This window comes from Capra hircus, chromosome 23, assembly GCF_001704415.2.
Source record: "Capra hircus breed San Clemente chromosome 23, ASM170441v1, whole genome shotgun sequence".
In the NCBI taxonomy this organism is placed as follows: Eukaryota; Metazoa; Chordata; class Mammalia; order Artiodactyla; family Bovidae; genus Capra; species Capra hircus.
In genome coordinates, this window is record NC_030830.1 from 18,941,372 (window position 1) to 18,956,812 (window position 15,441).

Sequence of the window (15,441 nt, forward strand, 5' to 3'; positions counted from 1 at the left end):
ATTCTCACTTGTAAAAGTTCGTCTCAGGGGTATCTATCTTTTAAGGAGTTAGAAAGCAATTCAGATCACATTGTGTAGCTGTAAGATATGTTCCTTAGATCCTGCATTCGGACCTGCAGTATGATATAAAGAGAAGGGATATGCAAAGGATAGATTTGTAGTTCCCGTGCATGCAAAAATGGCCCCCATTCAGTGCTTGCAGGCTCCCAGTCACATCAGTAGAACGTACGAAACTGCAAGTATTTGAATCTGGGGCTTCCTGAGAAGCTACTACTAAAAGAAAAAATGTGTTAGGAAGTCAGTAAATCAGTTTCGTGATTTCCTGGGGTTCTCCAGCGTTCGAACTGTTGCCCTGGAGGTTTTTAGGTATTGTGGCTATTCAGTATAAACCTAAGGGGAGGCAGCAGATGAACCTAGTTTCTATAATAGAAATTCTCACAAAACTGCAACTTTCTTAACACCCAGGTATTTTATTTCCGTTAAACCACGTTTTAAAAAATGCCACTCAAGAGATAGCACACCCCCGCCCCCCCACACCCCCCTGAACTGATAGGAAAGGCGCACCGGCTCTTTTCTGGAGAATGTTTGAGTGGCTCTGAAAAGAGCCTTTGGGTTCCACACGGCCTATAATGACGTTTACTTGGAGCTGGTGTATTTGGTGACCGCATTGGTGCCCTCAGCCACGGCGTGCTGAGGTGTTATCATGACAACACAAAAGAAACCTTTTAATTTTGTATGCTGCTGCTGCTGCAGCTAAGTCGCTTCAGTCGTGTCCGACTCTGTGCGACCCCATAGATGGCAGCCCACCAGGCTCTGCTGTCCCTGGGATTCTCCAGGCAAGAACATGGTGAAAAAAAAAAAAAAAGTCTGCCACTTGGAGTCTATTTCCTCCGCTTGGGGACCCCTAGCCTTCCAGTTACCCTCCGTGTAGCTTATTGGTTATACTGCAAAGAACCAATTCTATGTTAGAACTGTCTCTTTTGACTTGCTTCTTGTTATAATCATACATAACGAGCTGCCTCAGAGGATCCTGGCCCTCGGCCTGTTAAATTGTCTTTGTTCACGTCACAGATAATCTAAACCGCCCGCCTGTGGATGGCTATGAGAAGTAAGTTATTAATACATGCCTTCCCTGATGCTGGCCATCCCCGGAGATGGCCCTTTTTACTTCCTGACTGCCTCTCCCGCTTCTGCTTTTTGACTTTCCAGATACCGAGATGGTTGTTAAGACATTAGTCTGCCATCATCTCGGTTTAGGCGGCTTTCTGAACCTAAACAGTTTGTTTCTGAGGCTCATTGGCCTAGAGTGCGGCGAGCAGCGAGTTTGGAGCCGGCAATGAACAAGACACAGATGCCAGATAGCTTAATTGGAAGATCTTAACTGTAAGATCACAGAAAAACCCAGAAGTGATTGTAATACCCTAGCTACTTACACTGCAACGAGTTATCTTCAGATCTTATATTGTAAAAACAAAACAACCTCTCAAACCAGTTATCAGCGGACAGACCCTTTTATAGAAAAGGTAGGTGGCTCTGAAAAGAGCCTTTGGGTGAGAAGAAATCTGACTACTCTGCAGCCAGTCCCTCACTTGGAGCTGGTGTACTTGGTGACGGCCTTGGTGCCCTCGGACACGGCGTGCTTAGCCAGCTCCCCAGGCAGCAGAAGACGCACGGCCGTCTGGATCTCCCTGGATGTGATGGTCGAGCGCTTGTTGTAATGAGCCAGGCGCGACGCCTCGCCCGCGATGCGCTCGAAGATGTCGTTGACGAAGGAATTCATGATGCCCATGGCCTTAGACGAGATGCCGGTGTCCGGGTGGACCTGCTTCAGCACCTTGTACACGTACACGGAGTAGCTCTCCTTGCGGCTGCGCTTGCGCTTCTTGCCGTCCTTCTTCTGCGCCTTGGTCACCGCCTTCTTCGAGCCCTTCTTTGGGGCAGGAGCGGACTTCGCTGGCTCAGGCATGGTGAAGTACTGCAGTCACAGAACCACTATAGAAGTGAGAGCCGAAAGGCACCCTTTTAAGGACAAGGGTTTATGCAAATGAGGCGCAGTAGAGGTTTCTGGTGATTGGTGCGCCTTCTGTGTGACGTCACAGCTCAGCTTCGCCCAATCAAGGTAGGCATTCTGCAGAGTCGCATTTCCATTGGTCTAAACAAAAGTAAAACGGTAGCCAATCGTACAGCTTTCTTTTCGCGCCCAGCGTGGGTTATAAACTTTCCGTTTCTGTATTCGCTTGTCATTCTCGAGGGTGACCGTTGATCCTGAGTCATGTCTGGACGTGGCAAACAAGGCGGCAAAGCTCGCGCCAAGGCTAAGACCCGCTCTTCGCGGGCAGGCCTCCAGTTCCCGGTGGGCCGAGTGCACCGCCTTCTCCGCAAGGGTAACTACGCTGAGCGGGTCGGCGCCGGGGCCCCGGTGTACCTGGCGGCGGTGCTGGAATACCTGACAGCCGAGATCCTGGAGCTGGCGGGCAACGCGGCCCGGGACAACAAGAAGACGCGCATCATCCCGCGTCACCTGCAGCTGGCCATCCGCAACGACGAGGAGCTCAACAAGCTGCTGGGCAAAGTCACTATCGCTCAGGGTGGCGTCCTGCCCAACATCCAGGCGGTGCTGCTGCCCAAGAAGACTGAGAGCCACCACAAGGCGAAAGGCAAATAGAAGTCTGGATTACTTCGCAGTAGTAAGGTCTCAATCAAACCAAAGGCTCTTTTCAGAGCCACTTAAAAGTTTCTTTGGAAGAACTGAGCACTAAATTTTAAACCTTAGATCCTAGATCATAGTTGAGAGTAATCATGTATTACACCAACCTTGAAACTTCGGAGACAGTCACTTTTGTTAAAGTGTATCATGTAGTCTACAAACTATTATCCATCAGGATTGGCAGATACGAGGATTTATTTACTCGTTAAATATTGCCACCCTGTGCCAATTATTGAGTTGGAAAGCACAAAAGTTAGGATGGGAGATTTATTCCTTTCTATGGCAGTTTTAAGGCTTTTTGATTTTCTGGGCTTTAGTAATTAAAGGTTTCGTGTGTCCAGGGAGCAAATCAAATCTGTTTCTTAGGCCAAAGGCCATTATTGGAGGCGTTATTTTTCTCAAAAACCTACTGAAAACAGTGGGGCCTAGTGGGACTCCCAAACATGGTGGCCCTTTCTCCCCGTTTCTTGTAGGCAAGACTAGCCTTGACTTCCCTGAGTTCCAAATAGCAGATTTGAACAGTTGCTAGTCTAAGGAGCAGACTAGAAACCACCTGAGGCAAGATTAAAGGGATCAGAGAAACTCATCAAGATTAGGAGAGCCGACCAACTGATATCCTGCATACACCCTGACCTTATCAGCAACCACGCCCTTGAGAAGTATAAAAACTCCTTTTCAAATCTTCCCAGGTTGGGACGGTTTTTTGAGACAAGTTTACCTGGTGGCTCAGACGGTAAAGTGTCGGCCTACAATGCTGGAGACCCGGGTTCAACCCCTGGATCCGGAAGATCTGGAGAAGGAAATGGCAACCCACTCCAGTATTCTTGCCTGGAAAATCCCATGGACGGAGGAGCCTGGTAGGCTACAGTCCATAGGGTCGCAACGAGTCAGACACGACTGAGAGACTTCACTTTGAGACAAGAGCCCGTTGTGTCTCCTCTTGCCTGGCAAAGGAATAAAACTTTTCTCTTTCACCCAAAACAGTCTCCGAGATTCAGTTCTGTACTGATGTACAGAGAAACAGCTGATTTCAGCATCGCTAATTTCACGTCAGCGTACATTGTTTTACATCGTTGAATATGGAAATTTTAAATCTTCAGGTCTTTTATCGGAAAAGTTGGCTGAGGTACCTAGTAATTATACCCATTGGTTTATTTTTGTGTTCTAAAGTATTTTCCTAGCTCCCTTGGACCCATCCACACAAATTGAGATGTCGATATAAGGTAATGGTCATACGTTTTAGGATGAAAATGCTAAATTCTACTGTTAAAATGCCATCTTCTTGGTATTTTTATTGTGTTAAAGATCTTGATGTACTGATGGTATTAGATAGTTTTCCACTTACTTTGAAGTAGGAAAAAAAAAAAAAAACTTGCCAGGTAATTTCTAGTCTCTGAGGGGAAGGAGATGACCAGAAAAATTCAGATGTCAGGCAAGGAGCTTATCCCAAGTTTCTGCCAGTGGCTTCCCAGGTGGCTCAGTGGGGAAGAATCCGCCTGCTAATGCAGGAGACGAAGGGTTCGATCCCCGGCTGGGGAAGATCCCCTGGAGAAGGAAATGGCAATCTGCTCCAGTATGCCTGGAGAATTCCATGAACAGAGGTGCTTGGCAGACTACAGTGCATGGGGGGGTCATAAAGAGTCAGACACAACTTAGTGACCGAGTATCACACATGCATGCAGGGAACTATTATAGATGCAAACTCATGGGATGTGTGGTAAATATACATTATTGGTGGGGATTTAGATTCTTTAAAAACAAAGGAATTACATTCCTAAAATAGAAAAATCAATTATGTTGCAAGGGAATTGTTCGAAAAGAAGTTCAAGCAAGGATGTGCTTCTTTATGAAGTAATAACTTGAATTCCTCACACGCAAATCAAATTGTTTTTACTGAAAAACAAATTTAAGTTCTTAAAATTTGTGTTTAGAGGAAAGTTGAGAGGTGACGGTATAGAGCTGCATTCAGTGTCTTAATATGGTAAAAACCAGTGGCCCTGGGCAATGGACATGTGGCTAACCTGAAAAAGAAAGTGGTGGACATGTTATATATGTACACTGTATTTTGAATGGTTAGTGCAAAATTTAAAAAGAATGTGAAATATCTAACAATTATATTGATTACATGTTGAAATGAAAATTTTAGATATACTGGGTTGAAATATTATCTAAAAGAACTTCTCCTGTTTTTTATTTTATTCTAATATAGTTGTTGCTGCTGCTGAGTCATGTCAGTCGTGTCCGACTCTGTGTGACCCCATGGACGGCAGCCCACCAGTCCCTGGGATTCTCCAGGCAAGAATACTGGAGTGGGTTACCATTTCCTTATCCAATGCATGAAAGTGAAAAGTGAAAGTGAAGTCACTCAGTCGTGTCCGACTCTTCCCGACCCCATGGACTGTAGTCCATATTTCTCATGTATTGTGTATTTATTTCTTCTGGAAAGTGCTATTATATAGCCAACAATTGTACAGGAAAAATTGAAAAAAAAAAATTGAGGTCAAGGCCTTTGGCCAACAATCGAAAAGTTCGAGTCGGCATCACCGAGTAGATGGACACAAGTTTGAGCAGGTTCCAGGAGTTGGTGCTGGATAGGGAAGCCTTGGTGTGCAGCAGTCCATGGGGTCGCAGAGTCGGACACGACTGAGTGAAGGAGCACTGACTTGAGTCAGTCCGATTACCGATTGGACAGACTTGGTCGCCTTTTGTCCAATCAGCTTCTGACTCGCTCTATAAATATGTGGCTAGGTGGGGTTCGTTAAAGTTGCTGACACTATGGCTCGAACTAAGCAGACTGCTCGGAAGTCTACCGGCGGCAAGGCACCACGCAAGCAGCTCGCCACCAAAGCGGCCCGCAAGAGCGCGCCGGCCACCGGCGGCGTGAAGAAGCCGCACCGCTACCGGCCCGGCACGGTAGCTCTGCGCGAGATCCGCCGTTACCAGAAGTCCACGGAGCTGCTGATCCGTAAGCTGCCGTTCCAGCGGCTGGTGCGCGAAATCGCGCAAGATTTCAAGACTGACCTGCGCTTCCAGAGCTCGGCCGTGATGGCGCTGCAGGAGGCGTGCGAGGCCTATCTGGTGGGGCTCTTCGAGGACACTAACCTGTGTGCCATCCACGCCAAGCGCGTCACCATCATGCCCAAGGACATTCAGCTTGCCCGCCGCATCCGCGGAGAGAGGGCGTGAGCCTGGACGTTTCTCCTCAACCCCAAAGGCTCTTTTCAGAGCCGCCTACATACACAATGAAAAAGGACTGTTATCTTGCTATTTAATCCTGGTTTTCATTGTGGCAGAAAGTGTTAGGCTTCTCCAACATTCTAATTTTGCTCGCTGATGTTATGGTAGTCGTGTTTCTGAGTGGCGTTGTGAAACGTAGGACCTATAATCACCACGTAGAATTTGGGGTGAATCCAACATTCTGCACCTTGAGATAAGTATTGAGAGTCTCCCTTCCCAGGAATCAGCCTTTGTATGGAAACGGAGACGTTTGGTTCAAAGTGGTTAACGCTCCCTCCTTCCCCCAGCCGCGGGCACGTGTAAGACCAATTTTTAGTCAGTGTAGATTTTTAATTAACTGTAAACCAGGACGTCTGGGTTCGGGAACAGAATACCAAGTCAAGAGGGGCCCAGGACAGATACCCTTCCTGCTGGCTGGGTAGGGCACCCTCACTTGAATATATGCAGTTATACCTATGTGATTTCTCAGTTTTCATTACTTGAAGACTCTTTTCAGGGGAAGGTAGTAGCCCTAGTTCTGTGGATATTTCTAGTTACGTGGAAACAAATATTCTAGGTCTCGAACCACCATTTGTTTTCCTTCCACCTAAGCTTTTCCGGAATTTAGTTTCATCATCTCATAGTGTGTGCGTGCGTGTGTATTCAGTCGTTGCCGACTCTGCGACCCCATGAACTGGCTGACAACGAATACACCAGACCATTTTCGTTCATGCTAATGTTGGTAGATGGTGATGCCTGTAAGAATCACTGGGGGAGTAAGGACGATGATGATAAGTCTGGGATATACATTTTTAATTTCCCAGAGATCTATGAGTATGCTGCTGCTGCTGCTGCTGCTAAGTCGCTTCAGTCATGTCTGACTCTGTGCGACCCACAGACGGCAGCCCACCAGGCTCCCCCGTCCCTGGGATTCTCCGGGCAAGAACACTGGAGTCGGTTGCCATTTCCTTTTTCAGTACATGAAACTGAAGTCGCTCAGTCATGCCCGACTCTTCGCTACCCCATGGACTGCAGCCTACCAGGCTCCTCCATCCATGGGATTTTCCAGGCAAGAGTACTGGAGTGGGTTGCCATGCCTTCTCCACTATAAGAGTATAAGAAAGTAAAACAAAGAATAAAGAATATCAGAAAGGAGATGAATATGCCTGTCTGAACTTGAATGAAGTCTGGGATGGACATAAAGATTTGGAAGTCGGCCTACAGTTCATGGGGTGGCAGAGTCGGACACGACTGAGTAGTCGACTAACATACAAGATATATAGAGGATTTAGAACCAAAGGAACGACCTAGAGATCCATCCCTCTGACTTCTCTCTTGTGACCTCTCTGCTTTATTTTCCAATAGCGAACTTTTTGTCATTTGCCTGCACATACAAGCCACGAGTCTGGTGACACTGGTTTCCTGCTGAAATCCCTGTTTTTCCTCTATTTCCCAATTTCCTTTAATCCTCAGACCAAATGTCCCTTCTCAGTCTTTTCTATGCTCCTTTTGTATTCTGTGCTTACTCCTCTTGCTACATTGTACTTTATTTCCTTTAGTTTCTCTTCATTAGATTTTCTTTAGAACAAGCAGTATCTCATTACTGTATCAACGTATGGTACTTAAGTGTGTGGCATTTGTTGAAAACAAGTACGTTAACATTTAATAGAAGAGGAAAAGTCTTTGTGTCTGCAATCCTTGAAAAGGCCAAAATGCTCAATGGCATAAATGTTCCAAACATGTCTCATATTCTGGAATTAGAGGACCTCAGGCCTGACCACCAAAATCTTGTATTTATTATTCTGAAAACTTTGGGTTTTTTTCAGTTTAAAACTAAGTTCTCATCATTAGTGTTCTTGGAACCAATAGGATGCATCACCATCGTTGTTACAACCCAGCTTGTACTTTTATAGCCCAGGTAACGGTATCAATACTTTTGCAAGGCTACCTTCCTAGACACTTCGATGATTTCTGCTTATCTTTCACATAAAACCACTGAAGGGCCCTCTCTAACATTCGACTTAGGGAATGAAAATTCACACCGCATACTTAAGTTTCTAATACGGACCCCTGGTTAAAGGTAACCAAAATTTAACATTTAACAAAGTTTGAAACTGTCTAATACAAATGTTCTTTTGTTCACAACTGCCCCGAAATACCAATTCTGAAATATAGACCAGAACATGCCCTACACGACCGGAGAATTAAGTTCCAAGTCTCAGTGCTGTAATAAAGATTAGTTTCAGGTGCAAGAAATTGTGTTACTCTCTTCTATGATAATAGAAGTGGCTCTGAAAAGAGCCGTTTATTTGGTAGTTTTCTATCTTGGTTCTTTACTTAGCCTTGTGGTGGCTCTCAGTCTTCTTGGGCAGCAGCACCGCCTGGATGTTGGGCAGGACGCCACCCTGAGCGATAGTGACTTTGCCCAGCAGCTTGTTGAGCTCCTCGTCGTTGCGGATGGCCAGCTGCAGGTGACGCGGGATGATGCGCGTCTTCTTGTTGTCCCGGGCCGCGTTGCCCGCCAGCTCCAGGATCTCGGCTGTCAGGTATTCCAGCACCGCCGCCAGGTACACCGGGGCCCCGGCGCCGACCCGCTCAGCGTAGTTACCCTTGCGGAGAAGGCGGTGCACTCGGCCCACCGGGAACTGGAGGCCTGCCCGCGAAGAGCGGGTCTTGGCCTTGGCGCGAGCTTTGCCGCCTTGTTTGCCACGTCCAGACATGACTCAGGATCAACGGTCACCCTCGAGAATGACAAGCGAATACAGAAACGGAAAGTTTATAACCCACGCTGGGCGCGAAAAGAAAGCTGTACGATTGGCTACCGTTTTACTTTTGTTTAGACCAATGGAAATGCGACTCTGCAGAATGCCTACCTTGATTGGGCGAAGCTGAGCTGTGACGTCACACAGAAGGCGCACCAATCACCAGAAACCTCTACTGCGCCTCATTTGCATAAACCCTTGTCCTTAAAAGGGTGCCTTTCGGCTCTCACTTCTATAGTGGTTCTGTGACTGCAGTACTTCACCATGCCTGAGCCAGCGAAGTCCGCTCCTGCCCCAAAGAAGGGCTCGAAGAAGGCGGTGACCAAGGCGCAGAAGAAGGACGGCAAGAAGCGCAAGCGCAGCCGCAAGGAGAGCTACTCCGTGTACGTGTACAAGGTGCTGAAGCAGGTCCACCCGGACACCGGCATCTCGTCCAAGGCCATGGGCATCATGAATTCCTTCGTCAACGACATCTTCGAGCGCATCGCGGGCGAGGCGTCGCGCCTGGCTCATTACAACAAGCGCTCGACCATCACATCCAGGGAGATCCAGACGGCCGTGCGTCTTCTGCTGCCTGGGGAGCTGGCTAAGCACGCCGTGTCCGAGGGCACCAAGGCCGTCACCAAGTACACCAGCTCCAAGTGAGGGACTGGCTGCAGAGTAGTCAGATTTCTTCTCACCCAAAGGCTCTTTTCAGAGCCACCTACCTTTTCTATAAAAGGGTCTGTCCGCTGATAACTGGTTTGAGAGGTTGTTTTGTTTTTACAATATAAGTATCTGAAGATAACTCGTTGCAGTGTAAGTAGCTAGGGTATTACAATCACTTCTGGGTTTTTCTGTGATCTTACAGTTAAGATCTTCCAATTAAGCTATCTGGCATCTGTGTCTTGTTCATTGCCGGCTCCAAACTCGCTGCTCGCCGCACTCTAGGCCAATGAGCCTCAGAAACAAACTGTTTAGGTTCAGAAAGCCGCCTAAACCGAGATGATGGCAGACTAATGTCTTAACAACCATCTCGGTATCTGGAAAGTCAAAAAGCAGAAGCGGGAGAGGCAGTCAGGAAGTAAAAAGGGCCATCTCCGGGGATGGCCAGCATCAGGGAAGGCATGTATTAATAACTTACTTCTCATAGCCATCCACAGGCGGGCGGTTTAGATTATCTGTGACGTGAACAAAGACAATTTAACAGGCCGAGGGCCAGGATCCTCTGAGGCAGCTCGTTATGTATGATTATAACAAGAAGCAAGTCAAAAGAGACAGTTCTAACATAGAATTGGTTCTTTGCAGTATAACCAATAAGCTACACGGAGGGTAACTGGAAGGCTAGGGGTCCCCAAGCGGAGGAAATAGACTCCAAGTGGCAGACTTTTTCTTTTCTTTTTTTCCCACCTCTATACAAAATTAAAAGGTTTCTTTTGTGTTGTCAAGATGACACCTGGTTCTGCCTGAACTTAAACCTTTCGGAAACCTTGAGCTAACCAATGGGTTTTTCTTATGGAAATCTTTTTCTTAAGTTGTGTTAACGAACGATGTATTTGCCTTGGAATCTGCCTGTCTTCAAGTAGGTTCACCCTAAGACTCAAACTTTGAACAGATAATGACTCAACAAACCATTGTTGCCTTACTCAAGGAAAATTTCTCTTAAGCTATGGTAATTAAACTATGTATTTGCTGGTAACCTGCCTTTCTTTAAATTTCATGTCAATTGTTTAATGGCAGGGGATGACTCACTTTATGCCAGTGCTATCTCAAAATGCCTGTTATGGAAAAGGGGCCTGATGCAACTCTCAGATTTGAGGTGATTCCTTAACTGCTTGTGATGGACAGGGAGGCCTGACGTGCTGCGATTCATGGTGTCGCAAAGAGTCGGACACGACTGAGCGACTGAACTGAACTGAACTGAAGAGCTAGCAAGGGGGTGTCACTCTGTCCCTTCCTCATGCCCCTTTCTGATGTCAGAAGCTTCTTTTATCCCTCTATACGTTAATAAAGTTTTATTTCACGTAAGCTTCAAATGATCAAGCCTCGTCTCTGACCCTTGATCGAAATCCTCTTCTCCGGAGGTCATGAAACCCGGTGTGGCTCACGGCTCTCCTGGTTGGAACTTTTCACTACTTTTCTACTTCCTGCGTTTGAAATTGAAGAGGCGGATCTAGTAGTTTTAGATATTAGATGACAAGGAGGCCGATTTCACCACCAGTGTGTCTTGAGTGCTTGCTCTCCAAGCTGCAGCTGCCCCAGAATCTCATGCATTATTAAAATCTCAACCTTTATAGTTGGGATGTACAGTAATTTTAAGACAGAGGATTAACAGAACTTGATGACTCGTCATGCGACAGCATAGTTTTTAACAGTTTTTTAGGTTCTAGATCCCTCTCTTTGCAATTTACCCCACCCTGCTCCACCACCTTCCATAAAAAAAACTGTAAAATGATAAGCATTGTTAAAGGTAGTAGATGGCTAAAGAGCAGTTTGAAAAATAATCCTGAGTCCTTTCTCTTATGCCAGTTTAAGAGTGAAGAATTGGAAAACTTTAAATTTCCTTCACCTCTTCAGTTATCTCTGAAACAATGCACGTTCCCCATGTTGGCAGGAAAGCCTGGTGCCTCTGAAAATCCCAAAGGAGTTTTCTTTTCTTTTTTCTTGAAACATTTTGCAATGTTGAAAACATTCTAATGGAAACTCACTAGGAAAGACAAATTTTCTCAGTATATTACAGAAATTACATTAAAGATGATACTCTTAGTGGGAAATAAATCCATAAATCTTGCTGGGTGGAGTGTTGATCAAAGACAAAATATAATCTATCCCAAAATTAATTCTGAATGTAACAAATAGATTATTTAGAAACTGTAATAGAGAGAACAGAATTTTAGTACTAGTTCTAAGAATGTTAAAGGTGGTATTTCAAGAGCAGGAAAAAAATTATATTAAAATATCTTGCTGATTAAGGAATTGGTAGAGAACTGTTTAAAACTGTGCTATGGAAAATTCGTAAGCAATAATAAGCAGACATTAACTTGTTATTAAAAACTCAAGGGGAGTTGATTTAAATATACCAGTATAAAGAGGTTTTAGAAGGCCGTATATAGAATAGCATTCATTTTCTTGGAGTCAGTGCTTTTATCTGCTCACCAAAATACCAAATTAGCTACTAGGGGAGATCTGTGTGTGGTGCGATAACAAGTTATTACTTTATTACTTCCCCTTTTCTCTATTTTCCACAACATTCGTGTTTTCGCTCTCATTCAAAATCAATTCTAAATATTAAGGTAACAAGTTACCGCAGTACAAAGGAACAGAGAAGGCCTCTTTTTTTTTTTTTTTTCTTTTCGGCCCAATTCCCCTCCTCCACTTAGGGCGTGACTTCCCGCCTCCTCCTTTCTTCAGGTTCTCAGTTCGGTCCGCTAACAGACGTATAAAGTTGCATCGCGAGCCTTCGAAGTTAGGCTTTATTGGGTCTTCAGATCTCTCGCTATGTCTGGTCGCGGTAAAGGCGGAAAGGGTCTGGGCAAAGGAGGCGCCAAGCGCCACCGCAAAGTTCTTCGTGATAACATCCAGGGTATTACTAAGCCTGCCATTCGGCGCCTGGCTCGTCGTGGTGGTGTAAAGCGCATCTCCGGGCTCATCTACGAGGAGACTCGCGGGGTCCTAAAGGTGTTCCTGGAGAACGTGATCCGGGACGCGGTCACTTACACCGAGCACGCCAAGCGCAAGACTGTCACCGCCATGGACGTGGTCTACGCGCTCAAGCGTCAGGGCCGCACTCTCTACGGTTTCGGCGGCTGAGTGTTACATTTTGTTTCCATTCACTTAACAAAAGGCCCTTTTCAGGGCTTCCCAACTGCCCTTGTAAGGAGCTGTAATTCTCGTTTCAAGTGCGAAGAATACACTTAATACTTTGGTCTAAAAGGCCGTCTTGTTTCTGCTCCAGGGCGCGTGCGCGCCAAGTCCCACCTTGTACAGCGGTATCCCGTGCCGCGTCAAGCTTTTATCTTAACACATTCATACTAGGTTGGTTGGGGCCTAAGGTTGCATGACTAGCTAATGGACGTAGCTAGTCAATATAAGTGTTTGATACCAAGTACCTTTTTTTTTTTTATTTACAAAAAAAAAACCCAAACAATTCTTGTATTTATGCCACCCTATTAAGAGTAGGGTACTTCGAAAATTTCGATTTAACATGCCGTACACTAACAGTACAATCGAGTCTGGCACCGGCACTTGTCGGTAGTTGCGTCTTGGCTCAATAGTTGTGGCTCGCGGGCTTTAGAGTAGTTGTGGCACCTGGGCTCGGTTGCCCCGTGCCATGCGGAATCTTTCAGGACCAGGGATCAAGCCCATGCTCCCTGCATTGACAGGTGGATTCTTAACTACTGGACTACACGGGAGTCTGGGAGAAGACTTGAAATTAGTATACTCATAAAATCAAGTGAGTTAAGAGTTTAAAAAGAATATTTTTACATTACTTTTGCTGGTTTTTTTTTAAAGGCGAGGTTCATAATTGGTCCTCATTAGGTGTTTATGTATTTGGTGAAATGAATACCACTGGTGGTAAGAACTGAGAAGGGACAGTTATAGTAATGGATTCAGATAAAGCAAAAGCACAAAATTTCTGGCCCACATATGCAGTGCAAATGTTTTATTTAGACATTTTTTCTTAATTTTTTAGGTCACCAATGTAAATATATTCATGAAAAATGTACTTATTTTCATCTTGTGAAAAGTCTGATTTGGCATCACTAAGCAGACCCATATTGACTATGCCAAAGCCTTTGACTGTGTGGATCACAAGAAACTGTGGAAAATTCTGAAAGAGATGGGAATACCAGACCACCTGACCTGTCTCTTGAGAAACCTATATGCAGGTCAGGAAGCAACAGTTAGAACTGGACATGGAACAACAGATTGGTTCCAAATAAGAAAAGGAGTACGTCAAGGCTGTGTACTGTCACCCTGCTTATTTAACTTATATGCAGAGTACATCATCAGAAACGCTGGGCTGGAAGAAACACAAGCTGGAATCAAGATTGCCGGGAGAAATATCAATAACCTGAGATATGCAGATGACACCACCCTTATGGCAGTAAGCGAAGAACTAAAGAGCCTCTTGATGAAAGAGGAGAGTGAAAAAGTTGGCTTAAAGCTCAAGATTCAGAAAAGTAAGATCATGGCATTTGGTCCCATCACTTAATGGCAAATAGATGGGGAAACAGTGGAAACAGTGTCAGACTTTATTTTGGGGGTCTCCAAAATCACTGCAGATGGTGATTGAGCCATGAAATTAAAAGACACTTACTCCTTGGAAGTTATGACCAACCTAGACAGCATATTGAAAAGCAGAGACATCACTTTCCCAATAAAGATCCGTCTAGTCAAGGCTATTATTTTTCCAGTGTTCATGTATGGATGTGAGAGTTGGACTGTGAAGAAAGCTGAGTGCCAAAGAATTGATGCTTTTGAACTGTGGTGTTGAACTCTTGAGAGTCCCTTGAACTGCAAGGAGATCCAACCGGTCCATTCTAAAGGAGATCAGCCCTGGGATTTCTTTGGAAGGAATGATGCTAAAGCTGAAACTCCAGTACTTTGGCCACCTCATGGGAAGAGTTGACTCATTGGAAAAGACTGATGCTGGGAGGGATTGGGGGCAGGAGGAGAAGGGGACGACAGAGGATGAGATGGCTGGATGGTATCACTAACTCGATGGACAAGAGTCTGAGTGAACTCTGGGAGTTGGTGATGGACAGGGAGGCCTGGCATGCTGCGATTCATGGGGTCGCAGAGTCAGACACGACTGAGCGACTGAACTGAAGTGAACTAAATGTGTATGTTTCAACGCTAATCAATTCATCCCACCCTCTCCTTCCCTCACTGTGTCCACAAATCTGTTCTCTAGGTCTGCGTCTCTATTGCTGTCCTGCAAATAGGTCCATCAGTACCATCTTTCTAGATTCCATATATATGAGTTAATACTCGATATTTGTTTTTCTCTTTCCGACTTACTGTGATTTTACTATTGAAATCAACTAAAGGGGTGCAAGATGGTGAAAAGTTTAAGCATAATCATTAGGAGCAGATGATTTGGGATTACACCATTCCTTAGTGATAATGAATTTTAAGTTATATATTTTTCTGGGCCTTAGCTTCTCCATGTGTACAATTGAGTGATAAGGATCACTTTGATTATTTCTCTAATGTCATTCTGTTCATTTGTATTCACAATCTGGGTGGTAAATAAAGGGGAGGAGGAGGAGCCTTCTTTAGCTTTCTAAGGATGATCACAGCGTAACTGATAGGTTTGCTGTAATTTCTGTTTTTCTCTTACTCCCTGTTCTCCCTTTCTATCAACCTCATCTCATTTTTTTTGAATGGCATAGAATTTACCTGCCATAAAGGAACCCAGACATCATGTGGGCATGAGATCTCTCTCTTATGTGGAGGCACATAAGAGTTACTATGAGAAAGTTGTTTGTTTAAATATTAAAAACTGATGTTTCCCTGGACCAGTTATTAGAATCTGTGGGATTGTGTCTTCTTAAATACAACTTATCAGCACCTCTCATTTCTCCTGGTTACACAGGCCTTTTAAAATCTAAGGGCAAATTTTGGTTTTTAATATCATTTTTTCATCAGTTTCAACTTTAAGAGAATACAATCAAAGGCTGTGGAATTCTCAGCCCCAAGGTTCAGACCCAAATTAAGAGATAAAGCATCAATCTTTCTTTGTTGCAATGAGAGGTCTTGTCCAGGAATTCA

General features: G+C 45.1%; 6 protein-coding genes across 6 annotated transcripts; 4 read left to right on the forward strand and 2 right to left on the reverse strand.

Annotated features, from left to right (window-relative positions):
* On the reverse strand, positions 1,539-2,007 carry LOC108633414 (histone H2B type 1). Its single transcript, XM_018038546.1, has one exon. The coding sequence runs from the start codon at positions 1,964-1,966 to the stop codon at positions 1,586-1,588; it is 381 nt and encodes a 126-aa protein (XP_017894035.1). The 5' UTR covers positions 1,967-2,007; the 3' UTR covers positions 1,539-1,585.
* Positions 2,248-2,733, forward strand: LOC102178586 (histone H2A type 1). The gene has a single exon (XM_005696807.3). The coding sequence runs from the start codon at positions 2,273-2,275 to the stop codon at positions 2,663-2,665; it is 393 nt and encodes a 130-aa protein (XP_005696864.2). The 5' UTR covers positions 2,248-2,272; the 3' UTR covers positions 2,666-2,733.
* On the forward strand, positions 5,460-6,296 carry LOC102178319 (histone H3.1). The gene has a single exon (XM_018038542.1). It carries the CDS (start codon positions 5,483-5,485, stop codon positions 5,891-5,893), a length of 411 nt encoding a protein of 136 aa, XP_017894031.1. The 5' UTR covers positions 5,460-5,482; the 3' UTR covers positions 5,894-6,296.
* Positions 8,213-8,720, reverse strand: LOC108633413 (histone H2A type 1-H). Its single transcript, XM_018038545.1, has one exon. The coding sequence runs from the start codon at positions 8,641-8,643 to the stop codon at positions 8,257-8,259; it is 387 nt and encodes a 128-aa protein (XP_017894034.1). The 5' UTR covers positions 8,644-8,720; the 3' UTR covers positions 8,213-8,256.
* On the forward strand, positions 8,911-9,420 carry LOC102180587 (histone H2B type 1). The gene has a single exon (XM_005701694.3). It carries the CDS (start codon positions 8,950-8,952, stop codon positions 9,328-9,330), a length of 381 nt encoding a protein of 126 aa, XP_005701751.1. The 5' UTR covers positions 8,911-8,949; the 3' UTR covers positions 9,331-9,420.
* LOC102180307 (histone H4) lies at positions 11,817-12,525 on the forward strand. The gene has a single exon (XM_005701693.3). The coding sequence runs from the start codon at positions 12,163-12,165 to the stop codon at positions 12,472-12,474; it is 312 nt and encodes a 103-aa protein (XP_005701750.1). The 5' UTR covers positions 11,817-12,162; the 3' UTR covers positions 12,475-12,525.